Source organism: Lotus japonicus, chromosome 3 (genome assembly GCF_012489685.1).
Source record: "Lotus japonicus ecotype B-129 chromosome 3, LjGifu_v1.2".
Lineage (NCBI taxonomy): Eukaryota > Viridiplantae > Streptophyta > Magnoliopsida > Fabales > Fabaceae > Lotus > Lotus japonicus.
Genome location: NC_080043.1, coordinates 27921605 through 27942900, shown reverse-complemented (window position 1 = coordinate 27942900; position 21296 = coordinate 27921605). Strand labels below are relative to the sequence as shown.

General features: G+C 40.6%; 1 protein-coding gene across 1 annotated transcript in view; it reads left to right on the top strand.

Moving 5' to 3' along the window:
* Nucleotides 1-20763, top strand: part of LOC130743880 (uncharacterized) — a 34631-nt gene extending 13868 nt beyond the window's left edge. Inside the window, exons 2-7 of the mRNA XM_057596100.1 lie at nucleotides 3520-4638; nucleotides 4738-5503; nucleotides 17308-17951; nucleotides 18378-18653; nucleotides 19209-19278; nucleotides 19660-20763. Of these exons, the coding sequence (XP_057452083.1) occupies nucleotides 3520-4638; nucleotides 4738-5503; nucleotides 17308-17951; nucleotides 18378-18653; nucleotides 19209-19278; nucleotides 19660-20763 (3979 nt within the window). The remainder of the gene's footprint in view (nucleotides 1-3519; nucleotides 4639-4737; nucleotides 5504-17307; nucleotides 17952-18377; nucleotides 18654-19208; nucleotides 19279-19659) is intronic.
* Nucleotides 20764-21296: the final 533 nt, after the last annotated feature.

Here is a 21296-nt window from a genome sequence, read left to right as displayed (position 1 = left end):
CTTATTGGGAGGAGTCTTGTCAAATACTTGTTGGGAGAAGTCATATCAAATACTTGTTGGGAGAAGTCCTGTCGAATACTGGGAGAAGTCATATTTAATACTTAGTGAAAATCTTGGTGAAAGCCAATGACGTAGCCCGCCGATATTGGGTGAACAAGGATAAAAATCTCTTGTGTTGTTTTTTCTTACTGCCTTTTGTTATCGGTTAAAATCGTTTTAAAACAATTTGCCGCATAAAATATTTCGAAACGATTTGAGAACTTGTATTTTTATAAGCAAAACGTTTGAAAAGTTCATTTTCTTTAAGACACAATTCAAGTCTCCCTTTCTTGTGTCACTTCTATTTTTATCACTACCCTTATTCCATGAAGTCACTTTCTTTCCAATAAGATATTTTAATTCACTTCCAAGTCTATTGATAAGTTCTAAATTTACTTATTTTTCACTCTAAATTTAGGAACTTATTTGACTTGTGTGCTTAAATTTATATCATTTTAATCCCCAATTAGTTAGTCTCGTAAGTATTTTGGTTTATGTTAGGTTTTATGATAATTTCAATTCTAATCCCAACATTTTGATGCATGAAGTTTAAAGTTTTCCAATAAAAGTTGCAACCGCTAGATCGAGCTAAAATTTGGATATATAACTCATAAAACATGAACCTCTAATTTTAACGGTTGGATCCGTGAACAAACAAGCGTTGAGCAAGATTTTGCTAGCGCAGTGTGGATGGAAAACGGAGTAGCGCTTAGTACCAATAGTAGGGCCCGTGTAGTAGGGATAGAAAACGAAGTAGCGTGGCGCATACCGCAAGTAGAGCAGCCACAACACCTTTTTAAAAGAAAAAATAAGGCAGAACAAAGAGAGTTTTGAATTATTTCAATCCTTTTCAGGTTTTTGACTTCTGAGTTCTTTGAACCGAAACAAAGAAAACATGGAAGAAATATAGAAGCACTTGCGAGAAAGATTGGATGCTGAATTCAACGGCGAGTCATCGCGAAGTTTCAATTCTTCATTGCTCTTTTTCATATTTGTAAAGCTATCGATTTCCATGGATATCTAATCTTTCTTCTGTTGGGATTTGATGTAGTTTTATGATACTTATGTTTTCTATGTAATTGCAAAAGTATGTTTCTTGTTTATGATTTAGTGACTCTCTCTTGATCTTCATGTTATATCTTAGACTAATCTCCTATGATATTTTGCTTTATTAAACTTGTGAGCGAAAGCTACAAAGTTTTGAGTTCAAAATAGATTTAATCACCTAATAATCCTAATTTATATACATAGAGTTAGTTTTGTTAATCATTAAACGCTCAAACTTCGTGATAACTTTTTTTCTTAGTCATGTGAGAGAGACATCAATGTTTAAAATTAGAGATTTATTGATATCCACTCATGCAAGACACCGATGATGTAAGGTTGAACTAATGTAGATGAATCATTTGCTTAACATATTACGTGTTTGAATCACTAAAATACACAAAGTTCAAACAATGAAATTTAAGCCAAGAAAGTTCTCATACATGTTCTTTCTCCATTAACTTACTTGCTTTCTTTATATTTTCAAACAAACATCAATCTATTGTGCAATCATTATTAAAGTTTGAACAACATCCATAATCAAAACCTAGTAAGGTTCTTAAAGGCTTCATTCTCATCATCACTAAAACATTCCATTAGGAATAAAGGCAATTTTATCCTTTCAAGGATATTTCTTGAAGGTTTGTTTCGAACCTTCAATTTTTATAGAGATTAAATTTTTTCACCAAGTTGTGCCATATCTCAGTATTGTTTGTTTACTAGTATGTGAACCAGTGCTTTGCACGGAAATGTAGCATTAACAATTTTGTAGGGCAAAAGTTTCACCCACAGAACAGACAGTATGTTCCATAAATAACTCATAGAGGTACTGACTTCAGAATATATTGAATGAAACTTAAGCTCTGCCTATTGTTCAAACCGTTTCAAATGCCTTCAAGCGTGCATGTCTCAGAGTGAATTAATACATCAACAAAACCAATTTTTTCACTTGTAAAGAAAAATGTCAGCATATCGCCTTTCATCAATTCATGTGTGGTGCAGAAAGCTCTCCAACCTTTTCCAAACCTGGCATATTGATGAGCAATATTTTACCCATTTTATATAACCTTAATTTGTCATTATTAATGATTATTCGTAATTAATTGACCTTGCTTGACAGAGATTTCTATTATTTGGTCTAATTACGTTTATTCTTATTTTCAGGTTTTATTTGACATCAAGGGCATTTTGGGGAATTGCGGAATGAAGATTTGATTGTGCTGGAGTGAAGATTGTATTTTAGGAAATATTAGGATTTAATTTCGGAATAAATTAAGTTTGATATCTTTCAGATGCAAACTTATTTAGGTTGTTATTTTAAAACTCTATCTTTAGGATTTGTTAGGATTTGATTTTGATTAGGATTTGTGATCTCAGCTCCTATTTAAGGGTTTGTGCTGAGAGAAACAAGAACCTTTACCTTCTACATTATTATTTTATGCAATTTCGAATTTCAGTAATTATTAGAGTTCTGCTAGGGTTTATGCTTTTAATCCCTATTCTCTTCTCCAATATAATTGTTGAATTCGCCCCATCCATGGAAGGCTAATTTCCTTCGAACGAATTCCTTTGCAAAGTATATCGCGCTCTTGAGGTATAGTGCTTAATAGACTTCGCATGATTAGTTTTCTTCATCTCTACTTCTGGCTTAGGTTTGCTTAATTTCTTAGGTTCACGAATTAGAAGATGATGTATGTTCGCTTAGTTCATATTAGGGCGTAAAGGATTCTTAATCGCTTAGTTTAGGAATCTGTGAATTATTTATCGCTTAGTTAATTAATTCTCACGAACTAGGAAACTAATAACAAGAATTGATCTTTAGATACCCGTGATTGAGCAGCGATATACTGAACAAAGGGATTCGTCCGTCTTTACTTATCATATTAATCTTTGTTTACTTTCTGCTAATCTTTTGAACTGAATCACACCCCCCCCCCCCCAAGTGTGTGTGCGTTTAGGGTTCTTAATATTGAATCTGTGCCGAACGATAATCCTTGGGAAACGACCTAGGAGTCACTTCCTAGTTACTACAGTTTTGTAAATTAACTATTTGTATCGGGTACGGCCTCAATCAAATTTGGCGCCGTTGCCGGGGATTATCGTCCTTGCCAAAGGTTCAATAGAGTTAGTATTAGCATTAGTAGTATTAGTATTATTAGTAGTAGTATTAACAAGTTCGATCTCTGACGCAGGTACTGGATTTGTTGCTGAAGGTAAGGAATAGTGATTTTTGAAGGATAATTAAGCTGTAACTTCAAACGGCCGTATCTTTTGCTCCAGAACTCGAAATTCAACATATTATATATGTTTTTGGGGTAGATCGATTCTTAAAAACGCAAAAAAAGGCCTTCCGCCAAAAGTTTTTTTTAGGGTTTTGAAAAAAAAAATTTACTTTCATTCTTATTCTACTTGGGATACTTAGTGTTGCATGACTAGGGCAAATCCTGGGTTTGTGCATCCATTAATTTCTGAAATAGATAGAGAGTTTCATAGGTTAATTAGAGCACGTAGAGCTTTTGTAATTGATCCTCATTCAAGTGATTCTGATTCTGACCTTGATTTTGATTCTGATTTTGTTGCAGTTTTTGATAACATGGCTGAAGAAGGACCGCGAGAAAGAACATTAAGGGAGCTGGCTGCACCTGATTTCACCTACGAAAGCTTGTGTATCCAGTATCCTGAGGATGTACCATGTGTACTCAAAACTGGACTAATCCATTTATTGCCTAAGTTTGGTGGTCTTGCAGGTGAAGATCCTCATATGCATATCAAGGAGTTTCGTACTGTCATATCCACCATGAAGCCTCCTGAAGTTGACAAAGATCATATCTGTTTGAAGGCTTTTCCTCATTCTCTTCAGGGAATTGCAAAGACTTGGCTGTATATCCTGCCTCCTTCGTCCATTGCAAGCTGGGACGACCTGAAAAGAAAGTTTCTTGAGAAGTTCTTCCCTGCCTCTAGGACAACTTCAATCAGAAAAGACATCTCAAGAATCAGGCAGCTACATGGAGAGACTCTACATGAATACTGGGAAAGATTCAAGACACTATGTGTGAGCTGCCCCCATCACCAGATTTCCGAGCAGCTCCTAGTTCAGTATTTCTATGAGGGTTTGCTCAACATGGAAAGACATCTCATTGATGCTGCTTGTGGAGGTGCATTGAATGACATGACTCCTACTGAAGCCAGGCAGTTGTTTGAGAAGATGGCTGCTAATTCTCAGCAGTTTCACACAAGGAGTAATGATGCTGTTAAAACTGTTAATGAGATTGGGACAGATCCAAGGATGGACAAGCTTGAGAAGAGGATGGAAACCATTGCCAGCTTGGTTACTCAATTGGCCATGAACCAGAATAAACCTTCACAACAGGAAAAGGTTTGTGGCATTTGCACTAAAGACCATAATACTGATGTTTGTCCTTCTCTGCAGGAACCTACGGATGAGAATCCTGAAGCATATGCTGCCAACATTTTCAATAATCGACCTCAGCAAAATTATGATCTGTCATCTAACAGATATAACCCTGGCTGGAGAAATCATCCAAATCTTAGATGGTCTGATCAGTCACAACCTGCCCAAGCACCGTTTCAGAATAGAGCTAGACCATATGTTCCTCCTCCAATGCAACAACAGGCTAACAACCCTGCTGCACCGCAATCTAAAGAATCTTCATTGGAGGACATGTTGAAGCAGATGACAGCCCAAAACATACAGTTCCAACAAGACACCAGATCCTCTATTCAGAATCTGACCACCCAGATAGGACAGATGGCTACTTCAATAAACCAGCTACAGTCCCAGAATTCTGATAAGCTGCCCTCTCAGACGGTTGTGAATCCAAGAAATGTGAGTGCCATCACCTTACGGTCGGGGAAGCAAATTGATGCAAATCATGGACCAGAGCCAGAGCCTGAACCTGAAAAGGAGACAGAGACCACTGCCACAAGAACCTTCCAAGTACAACCACCTTCCATTCCTCTTCCATTCCCTCCGAAAGCTATGCCAAGCAAGAAGAAAGAAGAGGTAGATAAGGGAATCTTGGAGATATTCAAGAAAGTGGAGGTGAACATACCTCTACTTGATGCACTCAAGCAAATTCCAAGATATGCAAAGTTTCTGAAAGAATTATGCACTCAGAAAAGGAAGCTGAAAGGAAATGAAAGAGTTCGCATGGGGAGAAACGTTTCTGCAATCATAGGTAAAGCTGGTAAACCTGCTCCTGTTTCTGATGTTCCTGAAAAATGTGAGGATCCAGGTACGTTTTCTGTTCCTTGTGTCATAGGTGATACTAAATTTGAAAATGCCATGCTAGATCTAGGAGCTTCAATTAATGTGATGCCTATGTCTATTTTTAAATCACTTTCACTTGGACCTTTGAAACCTACGGGTGTTGTCATCCAATTAGCAAATAGGAGCACGGCACTGTAAGATCAAGTTTTGATCTAGTAGTACAACTCTATGTTTTGATGATTACAAGTTAACCTTTTGATATGAACAATTGTGGTACTCTAACGTGTTTTTCTGAGTGTGCTATTTACAGGCTCTGACCTCAACTCAATCTCACACAAATCAGAAGCACTGTGTATAAAGAGTGACCCAAGCAACGCTTTCGCATTCACCATGTTCAGTATGAACAGTGGAAAAGCTTCAGAAGTTCTGAAGCTATACAAACTCTGATGTGGACTCAGTCGCTAGAAGCTCTGAAGATCCAGAAGTTCTGATAACCAAGAAACACTGAAGGTTCAGAAGTTCTGATGGTGTAGAAGACTCTGAAGATCCAGAAGCTGAATAGTGGAAACTCTGAAGTCCAGAAGCAAGAAACTCTGAAGGCCATGTTCTTCCCTCTGAGTTCAGAATCAGAAGATACAATGGTCAGAGGATCTGTGCTTTCCCTCTGACTCTGATCAACCGGCTTCACAAGTTCCAATATGAAGTATTCCCCTGATCAGAAGTCTCCTAGGTTAAAAGGTCAAGTCGCTATCCAAGTACAAAAGCAAGTGTACCTTCCTGACGACCTACCTAACGTTCTCAGCCACAACAGAAGCTGGATTTTCCAGAACTGCCCTCCAACGGTAGCATTTCCCATGCAACGCTTAACCCTAATCCTTGGAGTATATATAGAGGCTGAAGATTGAAAGAAGCTGCGAAGAAACTGAGAAGAAGCAATACACACGCGCAAGATATTCAAAATATTCTAAGCTTTCTTTCATCTGAAATTCATTGTGTTTACTATTAGCTTTTTAGAAGCAAATCTCTTGTAAACATTTCTTTGATAAACAGTTTGTTTAGTTCCTTTAGGAGATCAAGGTTGATCGGATCCTAGAGAAGACTAAGAGAGTGAATCTTAGTGGTGATTCCTTTAGGAGATCAAGGTTGATCGGATCCTAGAGAAGACTAAGAGAGTGAATCTTAGTGTGAGCTAAGTTAGTGTATTGTTAGTCACTTGTAGGTTTCAAGTGCAGTTGTAACAATTATCTGATTAGTGGATTGCCTTCATTCTAAGAAGGAAGAAATCACCTTAACGGGTGGACTGGATTAGCTTGAGGGATTTATCAAGTGAACCAGGATAAAATACTTGTGTGCTTTTCTATCTCTTATCTTTAGCACTTAAGTTCTCGAAAGATTTGTCAAAATCTGTAAGGTGGAAGTTTTGTTCTGAAAACGTTATTCAAACCCCCCCTTTTCTACCGTTTTTCATACCTTCAATTGGTATCAGAGCCAGGTCCCGTGTTCGAATCCCACGGAAGGCATGCTGTGCAGCTAGTTTGGCTGGCAGGTGCTTGGGGGGGGATTGTTGGGTCCAGGTGGGCCAGCATCCTGCCTGCAGGTAGCATTCGAAACGGGGCGCTGTTTGCTACGCTATAAGAAATAACGTTTCGCCCTCACTAACACCAATTGGTTTTGGCGTAGTGGTAAGCGCGTGATCCTACAAGTGGTATCAGAGCGCAAGTTCTGATTACCACACCTAACAGTGTTCAGTGATCCGGGCCGGTGTGAAAAACAATGGCTGCCACCACCAGTGAAACTCAAAGAGATGGTTACAACGCAAAGCCTCCTATGTTCAATGGTCAAAGGTTCGAATATTGGAAAGATAGACTGGAAAGTTTCTTTCTGGGTTTCGATGCAGATCTCTGGGATATTATTGTGGATGGCTATGAGCGTCCAGTTGATGCAGATGGCAAGAAGATCCCAAGGTCAGAGATGACTGCAGATCAAAAGAAGCTGTACTCACAACATCACAAAGCAAGAGCAATTCTTCTAAGTGCTATTTCCTATGAGGAGTACCAGAAGATTACAGATCGTGAGTTTGCTAAAGGCATTTTTGATTCTCTGAAGATGTCTCATGAAGGAAACAAGAAAGTCAAAGAATCAAAGGCATTGTCTTTGATCCAAAAGTATGAATCCTTCATCATGGAGCCAAATGAGTCCATTGAAGAAATGTTCTCCAGATTTCAATTGCTTGTAGCTGGCATACGACCTCTCAACAAGAGCTACACAACAAAAGATCATGTCATAAGGGTCATCAGGTGTCTTCCTGAAAGTTGGATGCCTTTGGTGACTTCAATAGAGCTCACGAGAGACGTTGAGAATATGAGTTTAGAAGAACTCATCAGCATTTTGAAATGCCATGAGCTGAAGCGCTCAGAGATGCAAGATCTGAGGAAAAAGTCCATAGTCTTGAAATCCAAATCTGAAAAGGCTAAGGTTGAGAAGTCAAAGGCTCTTCAAGCTGAAGAAGAAGAATCTGAAGAAGCATCAGAAGATTCTGATGAAGATGAGCTGACTCTGATCTCCAAGAGACTCAACCGCATCTGGAAGCACAGGCAGAGCAAGTTCAAAGGCTCTGGAAAGGCAAAAGGAAAGTATGAGTCCTCAGGCCAGAAGAAGTCTTCAATCAAGGAAGTCACATGTTTTGAGTGCAAAGAATCTGGGCACTACAAAAGTGATTGTCCAAAGTTGAAGAAAGACAAGAAGCCAAATAAGCACTTCAAGACCAAGAAGAGTCTGATGGTGACATTCGATGAATCAGAGTCAGAGGATGTTGACTCTGATGGTGAAGTCCAAGGACTCATGGCCATTGTCAAAGACAAAGGATCAGAGTCAAAGGAAGTTGTTGACTCTGACTCAGAATCAGAAGGAGATCCTAACTCAAACGATGAAAATGAGATATCCTTGATAGCTCCACTGAAACACCAATCATGGTATCTGGACAGTGGATGCTCGCGTCACATGACGGGAGAAAAGCGTATGTTCCGAGAGCTGAAACTTAAGCCTGGAGGCGAAGTTGGCTTCGGAGGAAATGAAAAGGGTAAAATTGTTGGTACTGGTACTATTTGTGTAGATAGTAGTCCATGCATTGATAATGTTTTATTGGTAGACGGCTTAACACATAACTTATTGTCTATAAGTCAATTAGCTGACAAGGGTTATGATGTTATATTCAATCAAAAGTCCTGCCGGGCTGTAAGTCAGATCGATGGCTCTGTTCTGTTTAACAGCAAGAGGAAGAACAACATTTATAAGATCAGATTATCTGAGTTGGAGGCTCAGAATGTGAAGTGCCTTCTGTCTGTTAATGAAGAGCAGTGGGTATGGCATAGACGGTTAGGGCATGCCAGTATGAGAAAGATTTCTCAGCTGAGCAAGCTAAACCTTGTCAGGGGCTTACCCAATCTGAAGTTCGCTTCAGACGCTCTTTGTGAAGCATGTCAGAAAGGCAAATTCACAAAAGTCCCTTTCAAGGCAAAGAATGTTGTCTCAACCTCAAGGCCGTTGGAACTTCTGCATATCGACCTTTTTGGACCAGTGAAAACTGAGTCTATAGGTGGCAAGAGATATGGGATGGTTATCGTTGATGACTATAGCCGCTGGACATGGGTAAAGTTTCTAACCCGCAAGGATGAGTCTCATGCTGTGTTCTCTACCTTCATTGCTCAAGTGCAAAACGAGAAGGCTTGTAGGATTGTGCGTGTCAGAAGTGACCATGGTGGAGAGTTTGAGAATGACAAGTTTGAGAGTCTGTTTGATTCCTATGGAATTGCACATGATTTCTCTTGTCCCAGAACTCCTCAACAAAATGGTGTTGTTGAGAGGAAGAACAGAACTCTTCAGGAGATGGCTAGAACCATGCTCCAAGAAACTGGCATGGCTAAGCACTTTTGGGCAGAGGCAGTAAATACAGCATGTTACATTCAGAACAGAATCTCTGTGAGACCAATTCTGAATAAGACTCCTTATGAATTGTGGAAGAACATAAAACCCAACATTTCTTATTTTCATCCTTTTGGCTGTGTTTGTTATGTTCTCAATACTAAGGATAGATTGCATAAATTTGATGCTAAGTCTTCTAAGTGTCTATTACTTGGTTATTCTGATAGATCTAAAGGTTTTAGATTTTATAATACTGATGCTAAGACTATTGAAGAATCTATTCATGTTAGATTTGATGATAAGCTTGACTCTGACCAGTCAAAGCTAGTTGAAAAGTTTGCAGATTTAAGCATTAATGTTTCTGACAAAGGCAAAGCTCCAGAGGAAGCTGAGCCAGAGGAAGATGAACCAGAGGAAGAAGCTGGTCCCTCTAACTCACAAACTCTGAAGAAGAGCAGAATCACTGCAGCTCACCCTAAGGAATTGATTCTGGGCAACAAAGATGAACCAGTCAGAACCAGATCCGCCTTCAGACCCTCTGAAGAGACCTTGCTGAGTCTGAAAGGATTGGTGTCCTTAATTGAACCCAAGTCCATAGATGAAGCTCTTCAGGACAAGGATTGGATTCTGGCCATGGAAGAAGAATTGAATCAATTTTCCAAGAACGATGTTTGGAGCTTAGTGAAGAAGCCTGAGAATGTCCATGTTATTGGAACGAAATGGGTATTCAGAAACAAGCTAAATGAGAAAGGAGATGTAGTCAGAAACAAGGCAAGGCTAGTTGCTCAAGGCTACAGCCAGCAGGAAGGAATAGACTACACTGAAACATTTGCTCCGGTAGCAAGACTGGAGGCAATCAGACTGTTGATCTCCTTCTCAGTAAATCACAACATAGTTCTACATCAGATGGACGTAAAGAGTGCCTTCCTAAATGGTTATATCTCAGAGGAAGTCTATGTTCATCAACCCCCAGGTTTTGAAGATGAAAAGAAACCAGACCATGTGTTCAAATTGAAGAAATCACTCTACGGTCTGAAGCAAGCTCCCAGAGCATGGTATGAGAGACTTAGCTCATTCCTTCTGGAGAATGAGTTTGTAAGGGGTAAAGTAGATACAACTCTTTTTTGCAAGACTTATAAAGATGATATCTTAATTGTGCAAATTTATGTTGATGATATTATATTTGGTTCTGCTAATCAATCTCTATGCAAAGAATTTTCTGAGATGATGCAGGCTGAATTTGAGATGAGTATGATGGGAGAATTAAAGTACTTTCTGGGAATACAAGTTGATCAAACACCAGAAGGAACATATATCCATCAGAGCAAGTACACTAAAGAACTTCTGAAGAAGTTCAATATGCTGGAATCTACAGTGGCCAAGACTCCAATGCATCCTACATGCATTTTGGAGAAAGAAGATAAAAGTGGTAAAGTATGTCAGAAGCTCTATCGTGGAATGATAGGTTCTATACTTAACTGCATCTAGGCCAGACATATTATTTAGCGTTCACTTATGTGCTCGTTTCCAATCAGATCCAAGGGAAACCCACTTAACTGCTGTTAAGAGGATCCTAAGGTATCTGAAAGGCACCACTAACCTTGGCTTGATGTATAAGAAAACATCAGAGTATAAGCTTTCAGGTTATTGTGATGCTGATTATGCTGGAGATAGAACAGAGAGAAAAAGTACTTCCGGAAATTGTCAATTTCTGGGAGGCAATCTAGTCTCATGGGCAAGCAAAAGGCAATCAACCATTGCACTATCAACTGCAGAGGCAGAATATATCTCAGCAGCAATATGCAGCACTCAGATGCTCTGGATGAAACATCAGCTGGAGGATTATCAGATCCTTGAGAGCAATATCCCAATCTATTGTGATAACACTGCTGCAATCTCGTTGAGCAAGAATCCTATCTTGCATTCAAGGGCAAAGCACATTGAGGTAAAGTATCACTTCATTAGAGATTATGTGCAGAAGGGCGTACTTCTTCTGAAGTTTGTTGATACTGACCATCAATGGGCAGATATCTTTACAAAGCCCTTAGCTGAAGATAGATTTAATTTTATTCTGAAAAATCTAAACATGGACTTTTGTCCAGAGTGAAGATGGATCAGAACCTCTGACTATGATACTTCTTGATCAGAAGATGTCTAGTCCAGAAGGTAACTCAATCAGAGTGTGTGTGCCCACTGGTACTGACTCTGAAGCTGAGACAACAACACGTGTGTCAGAATTTCTGGTGCATAATTCCTTGTGCCCGTGTGACAGTCTGTTATGATTGCGTGTAGATATGCTTATCTCCTGTGTGTGATTGTGTATTTTACTATCTATCTTTAATTTTCAACCGTTGATCTTAAAGTGCTTTTTGAATCAACAACGGTTATTTGATAAAACCCACTATACACACACGTTCTCGTTCACTTCCGGTTTTCACTCTCGCACTCTCTGCTTTTCAAAACCGCCTCTTTCTTGAATTCTCTCTCGATTTCTCTTCATCCTTCAAACTTCATCTTCTACCTCAAACCTTCAACCTCTTCAAAATGGTGAGACAAACCAGAAGATCTGCTGCAGATGCACCTCAGTTCCCTCACATGGTAGTCGGTTTGGCAACGGGTCAAAGGGGCTCTGAGAACCCGGCACAAGAACAAGTTCAAGTTCAAGAGCAGATTGTTCCTATTGCAGAACGGGGCTGTGCTGTTCACTGCGTATTTGCTCCTGAGGAACTCCAAGTCCTGGCAGAATGGAGATTCAACCTCGATAACTTGGCTGCAAATGGGTTTGATCTTCGTCCTGAAGTCCAAGCTCAAGGTTGGGGAAACTACTTCAATCGACTTCGAGGACCGGTATATGAGAAATTGGTAAAGGAATTCTGGAAGCACGCAGACTGCGATGACACTCAAGTGGTCTCTCACATTCTTGGCAGGAAGATCATTATCACTGAGAAGTCATTCGTGAATCTGCTAGGAGCAGAAACTGCTTATGGGTATCGGTTCCAACTGACGGAATCGAAGCTGAAACCCAGCACCAAGGACATAGTCAATCAGGCTCTGTATACCACCTTCAAACCGGGCAAGACAAGCTACAAGGTGATGGACCTTCACCCCAAACTCAGGATCTGGCACAAGATCCTGCTCAACTGCATCAATCAGAGACCGAAGGGCAGTTCCCCAGATTACATCAACTTCAACCAGAAGGCGATGCTGTTCTTCATTCAAGACAAGGAGAAGATCTGCCTTCCCTACTTCCTGTTCTCCTACTTGAAGGAATGCATCCGAAAGTCCCGCACCACCGCCTCCATCAAGTCTGCAATCAAATATATCCCTTTTGGGAGGCTGCTCTCAGACTTTCTCATTGAAAGCAACTTGGTGCAAGACTTGATCAATGCTGGTTGCACAGAGGATCTGAGCACAATTGTCAGTGATGTCTTCACTGCAAACTCCTTGAAGAAGATGGGCTTAATTCAGAAGAAGATTGCTCCTGCTCGTGAAGACACATCCTCTGAGATCAGAAGCAGAAGGATGCCTCTGAATGACTACCCTCTGTGGACACAAGCAGACCATCCTGAAGCCATCAGATGCTATGTTGAAGACCTCAGGGCTCAAGGTTTCGAAATTGACCTTGATGATTTCGTCAGCAGACTACCGCCAGCTCCAGAGTTTCCTTCTCCTCCAAAGAAGAAAGCTCAGAGGAAGATGGTTCTGGAAGAATCCTCTGAAGAATCTGATGTCCCTCTGGTCAAGACGACAAAGAGAAAGCCTGATGATGGTGATGATGATGATAGTGAGGATGGTCCTCCCCAGAAGAAGAAGAAGAAAGTCAGAATCGTGGTGAAGCCTACTCGGGTGGAACCAGCTGCTGCAGTGGTCAGAAGGACTGAACCTCCTGCCAGAGTGACTCGATCATCAGCACATTCAAGTAAGCCTGCACTTGCTTCTGATGATGATTTGAATTTATTTGATGCACTTCCTATTTCTGCCTTGCTCCAACACTCCTCAAATCCCCTCACTCCTATTCCTGAATCCCAGCCAGCCGCACAAACCACCTCTCCACCACATTCCCCAAGATCCTCCTTCTTTCAACCTTCTCCTACTGAAGCACCACTCTAGAATTTGCTTCAGAGTCAACCCTCTAGGTCAGAAGAACCAACATCTCTCCTTACCATTCCATACGACCCATTATCTTCTGAACCAATCGTCCAAGACCAACCTGAGCCCAACCAAACAGAACCACAACCCAGAACGTCTGATCACTCTGCTCCCAGAGCATCAGAACGTCCTGCTGTCAGAACCACGGATACAGACTCTTCAACCGCCTTCACACCTGTATCCTTCCCAATCAATGTTATTGACTCTCCTCCCTCCAATACCTCTGAATCAATTAGAAAATTCATGGAGGTTAGAAAAGAAAAGGTATCTGCCTTGGAAGAATATTACCTTACCTGTCCAAGCCCTAGGAGATATCCTGGCCCTAGACCTGAACGTCTAGTTGACCCAGATGAACCTATCTTGGCCAATCCTATCCAAGAGGCAGACCCCTTAGTTCAACAAGCTCACCCTGTCCCTGATCAACATGAGCCTATTCAACCAGACCCTGAACCTGAACAATCAGTGTCTAACCAATCCTCGGTTAGATCACCTCACCCTCTGGTTGAAACTTCAGACCCTCACCTTGGAACCTCTGAACCCAATGCTCCCATGATTAACATTGGTTCTCCACAAGGTGCCTCTGAAGCCCATAGCAGCAATCACCCAGCCTCTCCTGAACCCAACCTCTCCATAATTCCCTATACTCACCTTCAACCCACATCTCTCTCTGAGTGCATCAATATTTTCTATCATGAAGCCTCTTTGAGGCTCCGCAATGTGCACGGTCAGACTGATCTTAGTGAGAATGCTGAAAATGTGGCTGATGAGTGGAACAATCTGAGCACTTGGCTAGTGGCTCAAGTTCCGATTATGATGCAGCTCCTGCATGCAGAGGGCAGTCAGAGCATTGAGGCTGCAAAGCAAAGGTTTGCTAGAAGGGTGGCTCTTCATGAACTAGAACAGAGAAATAAGCTTCTTGAAGCTATTGAAGAAGCCAAGAGAAAGAAAGAACAAGCAGAAGAAGCTGCACGTCAAGCAGCAGCTCAGGCTGAACAAGCCTGACTTGAGGCAGAGCGTCTTGAAGCTGAGGCTGAGGCAGAGCGACTTGCACCAGTTATATTTACTCCTGCTGCTTCTGCTTCCATTCCAGATCCTCAAGCTGCTCAGAATGTTCCTTCCAGCTCTACTCAGACAAGCTCATCCAGACTCGACATCATGGAATAACGTCTTGATACTCATGAATCCATGCTGATTGAGATGAAGCAAATGATGATGGAACTTCTGCGACGCACTGACAAACCTTAGTTTAGGATCTCTTCTTTTTCTTTCTTTTTATTTAACGTTATTTTATTCAAACTCTGGTTCTTTTTATTTACTTATTCTATTCTATTCGTTTGTGATTATATATGCATATCCTTATATATATTTGTGTCACATATGTTTGCGAAAATCTCGTTTTATTCATAATTGTTTTGTGTTTACATCATATTTCTTTACATCATATAAATCTAGAATGGAGGATCTCTCCTCATTCTTCTGCACTCCTGGCGCTGCTCTGACCTATCCTTCTCCAGACGCTCCAGTACATGCTGGATGTTGTTGAGTCTGACCTTTAGCTCATCCTTCTCCAGAATCTCTTCTGAAGTCCTGAGCTTATCTTCCAAACTCTCTTTCTCTTCCAGCAGCTTGAGTTCAAGCCGGCTGAGTTCTTGCACCTCCTCCACGAAGGCAAGAAATTCCTTCAGGTCTCTCTCCAACTCTGGACGCAGGTCCTCTTCCAGCAGTGTCCGTGTTAGCTCCGCGACGGTCGTTGTACCCTCTGGATGCCTAATGTTCAGGAACAAGTCCTCTTCAAAGGCCTTCTTCCTCAGCTCTTCTAGTGCTACGTTGTATGATGCCATTTTTTCTGAAACTTATTCGAGGTGTGAAGCTTACCTTTCTCTCCAACGCTTTTTATAGGCTTCACTTTCTCTCTGAAAGTTAATGCTCTTACAGTTTCTCGAGGTTAAGTTCTTGGTAACTGACCCTTCTATTTACTCACTTGACCGGTGGTAAACGTTCATCCTTTGCATTAACTCTTCTATTTATTGTCGCCTAACTCTGATTCTTACATCGTTTTCATTTTCTTTTAAACTTAGACCTTCTCTAAGGGGGAGTACCTTGTACTTCAAGCTAAGTTTTTCACACCCCAAGCTTTTTGCTTATGACAAAAAGGGGGAGTAAACCCAGTTTTTGATGTGTAAGATGTGTTAGTGTGATTTATTTTTCTTTTGGAGAATTTAAGAGTTCCACCTTCATGACCATAGATGTGTCACTGGGCAAATACAAGGAATACATTTCACTTCTTCTGAAGTGATTCTAAGTTGACTCTGATACCCAAGACTCTGATACCTTGTCCATGACTCTGATCACTTATGCGCTCTGATTATTCGTTTTTCATCTATGTCATAAGCTTTTCACTCTGAACTCTTATATTTTTTAGCTCAGAATCTAGACTTTACTAACGTTTTCATCAAGTATTAGATTCAGGGGGAGCTAAGCTCAGAATCAAGCAGTGACTTGAATTCAGAACGAGCAAGATAAACTATTCACATCAGGATAAGTCTTATTCTATATCTCTAAACTCTGAGTGAATTCAGTTTAATGTTTAAGAATTGTTCATCAAAAATCTTAGTTTTGTCATCATCAAAAAGGGGGAGATTGTAAGATCAAGTTTTGATCTAGTAGTACAACTCTATGTTTTGATGATTACAAGTTAACCTTTTGATATGAACAATTGTGGTACTCTAACGTGTTTTTCTGAGTGTGCTATTTACAGGCTCTGACCTCAACTCAATCTCACACAAATCAGAAGCACTGTGTATAAAGAGTGACCCAAGCAACGCTTTCGCATTCACCATGTTCAGTATGAACAGTGGAAAAGCTTCAGAAGTTCTGAAGCTATACAAACTCTGATGTGGACTCAGTCGCTAGAAGCTCTGAAGATCCAGAAGTTCTGATAACCAAGAAACACTGAAGGTTCAGAAGTTCTGATGGTGTAGAAGACTCTGAAGATCCAGAAGCTGAATAGTGGAAACTCTGAAGTCCAGAAGCAAGAAACTCTGAAGGCCATGTTCTTCCCTCTGAGTTCAGAATTAGAAGATACAATGGTCAGAGGATCTGTGCTTTCCCTCTGACTCTGATCAACCGGCTTCACAAGTTCCAATATGAAGTATTCCCCTGATCAGAAGTCTCCTAGGTTAAAAGGTCAAGTCGCTATCCAAGTACAAAAGCAAGTGTACCTTCCTGACGACCTACCTAACGTTCTCAGCCACAGCAGAAGCTGGATTTTCCAGAACTGCCCTCCAACGGTAGCATTTCCCATGCAACGCTTAACCCTAATCCTTGGAGTATATATAGAGGCTGAAGATTGAAAGAAGCTGCGAAGAAACTGAGAAGAAGCAATACACACGCGCAAGATATTCAAAATATTCTAAGCTTTCTTTCATCTGAAATTCATTGTGTTTACTATTAGCTTTTTAGAAGCAAATCTCTTGTAAACATTTCTTTGATAAACAGTTTGTTTAGTTCCTTTAGGAGATCAAGGTTGATCGGATCCTAGAGAAGACTAAGAGAGTGAATCTTAGTGGTGATTCCTTTAGGAGATCAAGGTTGATCGGATCCTAGAGAAGACTAAGATAGTGAATCTTAGTGTGAGCTAAGTCAGTGTATTGTTAGTCACTTGTAGGTTTCAAGTGCAGTTGTAACAATTATCTGATTAGTGGATTGCCTTCATTCTAAGAAGGAAGAAATCACCTTAACGGGTGGACTGGATTAGCTTGAGGGATTTATCAAGTGAACCAGGATAAAATACTTGTGTGCTTTTCTATCTCTTATCTTTAGCACTTAAGTTCTCGAAAGATTTGTCAAAATCTGTAAGGTGGAAGTTTTGTTCTGAAAACGTTATTCAAACCCCCCCTTTCTACCGTTTTTCATACCTTCAGGCACACCCTGCTGGATGGGTAGAGGATGTTTTGGTTAGGGTTGGTAAACTTGTTTTCCCTGCTGATTTTTATGTGCTTGAAATGGAAAAAGGATCTCCCCGTAATACAGTTCCTATCATTTTGGGGAGACCATTTTTAAAGACAGCCCGAACCAAGATAGATGTTTATGATGGTACATTGACTATGGAATTCGGTGATATTGTGGTTAGGATAAACATTTTTGATGCTATGAAACATCCACCTGAAGATTATTCTGTGTTTCATATTGATTTGCTTGATGAACTGCTTGATGATATGCTTGATGAACATGAATCTGATTTCCTACATGATTCTGATTATCCTTCCCTAACTGAGTCATACACTTGTCATACATGTACTGCTACTGAAATGTGTGATTCTTGCATTGATCAATTTTTGGACACTGTTGTTGTTGACTCAGATGTTAAGAAATCTGATTGCACTAACCCAGTTGTTGAAGTGCAGGCTGCAGAAACTGTATCTGCTAGTTTGGTTCCATCTGTTTTGCAGGCACCCGTATTGGAGCTTAAGCCCTTACCAGATAACCTCAAGTATGCTTACTTGGAGGATGATAAGAAGCTCACTGTCATTGTTTCCTCAACCCTTCATGAAAATCAAGAGGAAAAGTTGCTGCAAGTACTAAAGAAGCACAAGAAAGCTATTGGTTGGACCTTAGCTGAAATTCCTGGTATTAGTCCATCCATGTGCATGCATAGAATACTGTTGGAAGAAGGAGCGAAGCCAGTAAGACAACCACAAAGGAGACTCAACCCAGTGATACTTGATGTTGTGAAGAAGGAGATCACCAAGCTGCTACAAGATGGAATTATATATCCGATCTCTGACAGCCCTTGGGTGAGCCCAGTTCAAGTGGTCCCTAAGAATACAGGACTTACCGTAGTGAAGAATGAGAGGAACGAGCTTATCCCTACTCGAGTGCAAAATAGTTGGAGAGTCTGCATTGATTATAGGAGGCTCAATCAAGGAACCAGAAAGGATCACTTTCCTTTACCCTTCATTGATCTAATGCTTGAGCGCTTAGCAGGTAAAAGTCACTACTGTTTTCTTGATGGTTTTTCTGGGTACTTTCAAATTCACATTGCTCCTGAGGACCAAGAAAAGACCACATTCACTTGTCCCTTTGGCACTTTTGCCTATAGGAGGATGCCCTTTGGTCTATGCAATGCCCCTGGTACATTCCAGCGGTGCATGGTAAGTATTTTCAGTGATTTCTTAGAGAGTTGTATCGAGGTCTTTATGGATGATTTCACTGTTTACGGATCTTCATTTGATACATGTTTAGATAATCTGGATAAAGTTTTGCATAGGTGCATTGAAACTAACCTTGTTTTGAATTATGAGAAGTGTCATTTTATGGTAGAGCAAGGCATAGTTCTAGGTCATGTGATTTCTAACAAAGGCATAGAGGTGGATCCTGCCAAGATAGATGTTATTTCACATTTGCCTTACCCCTCTTGCGTGCGAGAGGTGCGTTCTTTTCTTGGCCATGCAGGTTTTTATCGCAGGTTCATTCAGGATTTCAGCAAGAGAGCCCTTCCTCTTTCTAACTTGCTGCAGAAGGAAGTGACGTTTGATTTTGATGAGAAATGCAGAGAGGCATTCGATTGCCTCAAGAAAGCCTTGACCACCACTCCTATCATTCAGGCACCGGATTGGACAGCCCCTTTTGAGCTTATGTGTGATGCCTCTAATTACGCATTGGGTGCTGTCCTTGCTCAAAAAGTAGATAAGTTGCCTAGGGTAATATATTATGCATCTAGGACTTTAGATTCTGCACAAGCGAATTACACAACCACTGAAAAAGAACTTCTAACTATTGTGTTCGCTCTAGATAAATTTAGATCATATTTGCTAGGTTCTAGAATTATTGTGTATACTGACCATGCAGCTCTAAAGTTCCTGTTGAAGAAGGCTGAATCAAAACCTAGGTTGATCCGATGGATGCTCTTACTCCAAGAGTTTGACTTGGAGATTAGAGATAGAAGTGGAGCACAGAATTTGGTGGCCGATCACTTGAGTCGGATAGCGAGGGATGCTGATACTCTACCCATTAGAGATGACTTTCCGGATGAGCGGCTCTTTAATGTTTCAGTTTCTTTTCCAGCACCCTGGTTTGCTAATATTGTTAATTATTTAGTTGCTTCTGTTTTCCCTCCATTTGCTTCTCGAGCTCAGATTTCTAAGCTTAAGAGTGATGCTAAATATTATTGTTGGGATGACCCCTATTTGTGGAAGTTTTGTACTGACCAGGTTATTAGGAGGTGCATTCCAGATCATGAGATTGAGTCAGTCCTTCAGTTTTGCCATGCTTCTGCAGTGGGTGGTCACTTTGGACCCCAAAGGACAGCACGCAAGGTGCTTGATTCTGGATTTTACTGGCCCACCATCTTCAAAGATGCGTCAAGGATTTGCAGCACTTGTGAGCCATGTCAGAGAGCAGGCAGTACCATTTCTTGGAGAAAAGAGATGCCTCAACAGTCCATGCTGTTTTGTGAGGTTTTTGATGTCTGGGGTATCGATTTTATGGGTCCTTTTCCTGTTTCTTTTGGTTTTTACTATATTTTGCTTGCTGTTGATTATGTTTCTAAATGGGTGGAAGCTAAGGCCACCCGGACTAATGATTCTCGAGTTGTTGTGGATTTTGTTAGGTCTAACATCTTTTGCAGGTTTGGCATTCCTAGAGCAATCATTAGTGACCAAGGCACCCACTTCTGCAATAGGTCCATGCAAGCTCTTCTCAAGAAATATGGGGTTGTTCATAGAATTTCCACACCATACCATCCTCAAACAAATGGGCAAGCTGAGAATTCCAACAGAGAGATAAAGAGGATCTTGGAGAAGACTGTCCAGCCTAACAGGAAGGATTGGAGCAATAGACTTGAGGATGCTCTTTGGGCCCATCGTACTGCTTACAAAGCACCCATCGGAATGTCTCCTTATCGCGTTGTTTTTGGTAAGGCATGTCATCTCCCTGTTGAGATAGAGCATCGTGCTTATTGGGCTGTGAAGACTTGCAACTTGGCTCTTGATCAAGCTGGTGGCGAAAGAAAGCTTCAATTGAGTGAGTTAGATGAGATCCGCTTGGAAGCCTATGAGAACTCTAAGTTCTACAAAGAGAAGACCAAAATATTCCATGATAGCTTGATTTCTAGAAAAGACTTTTTGGTTGGACAACAAGTGTTGTTGTATAACTCTAGGCTTGGCCTAATGAGCGGTAAGCTTCGTTCTAAGTGGATTGGTCCTTTTGTTGTTACTAATGTGTTTCCTTATGGTACTGTAGAGATCAAAAGTGAATCCACAGATAAGAGCTTCAAAGTTAATGGTCATCGCCTCAAGCATTTCCTCACTAATCCTTCTCTTGTGAATGCTACCATGGACGATGTTTCCTTGGTTGTTTCCACCCTCCGCCCGCCATGAATCAGGGAGTTTTCTTTCTCCTTCTTTACTTTTATTGCACTTGTTCAATTCCATATTTGTTATGCTTCATTGGGACAATGTGTAGTTTAAGTGTGGGGGGGAGATTACCGTAGGTAGAATATTTAGTTTTTGAATAAATTAGGTTGATCCATGCTTTCTTTGAATTCTTAGGTCTTGTTTAGAATATGGGCATTTTCTTTCTTTGAACTGAGTCATGATATCTTGTGATGTGAATCCATGCGTTCTTGTTGTCAAGTTACTTTTGAAAATTGAGGGGTTGAAACAATCATGGTAGACTTAATTCCCCTGTGAGAGTTTTGAGCCTTAACTGTAGGTGGTCAACTGTATGCCATCTCTAATCTTTTTCTTGTGTGATTGCACTCTTGATTACTTGCACTCTAGAACTTGACTTGACGCTTGTTTCTACTTGATACTCACATGCACATATTGAAGTGATTTTAGGCATTTTCTTCTTTTAATTAATAAGCCACTAGCCATATAAGCCTACCTTGAATGAATTATCCTTTGATAGC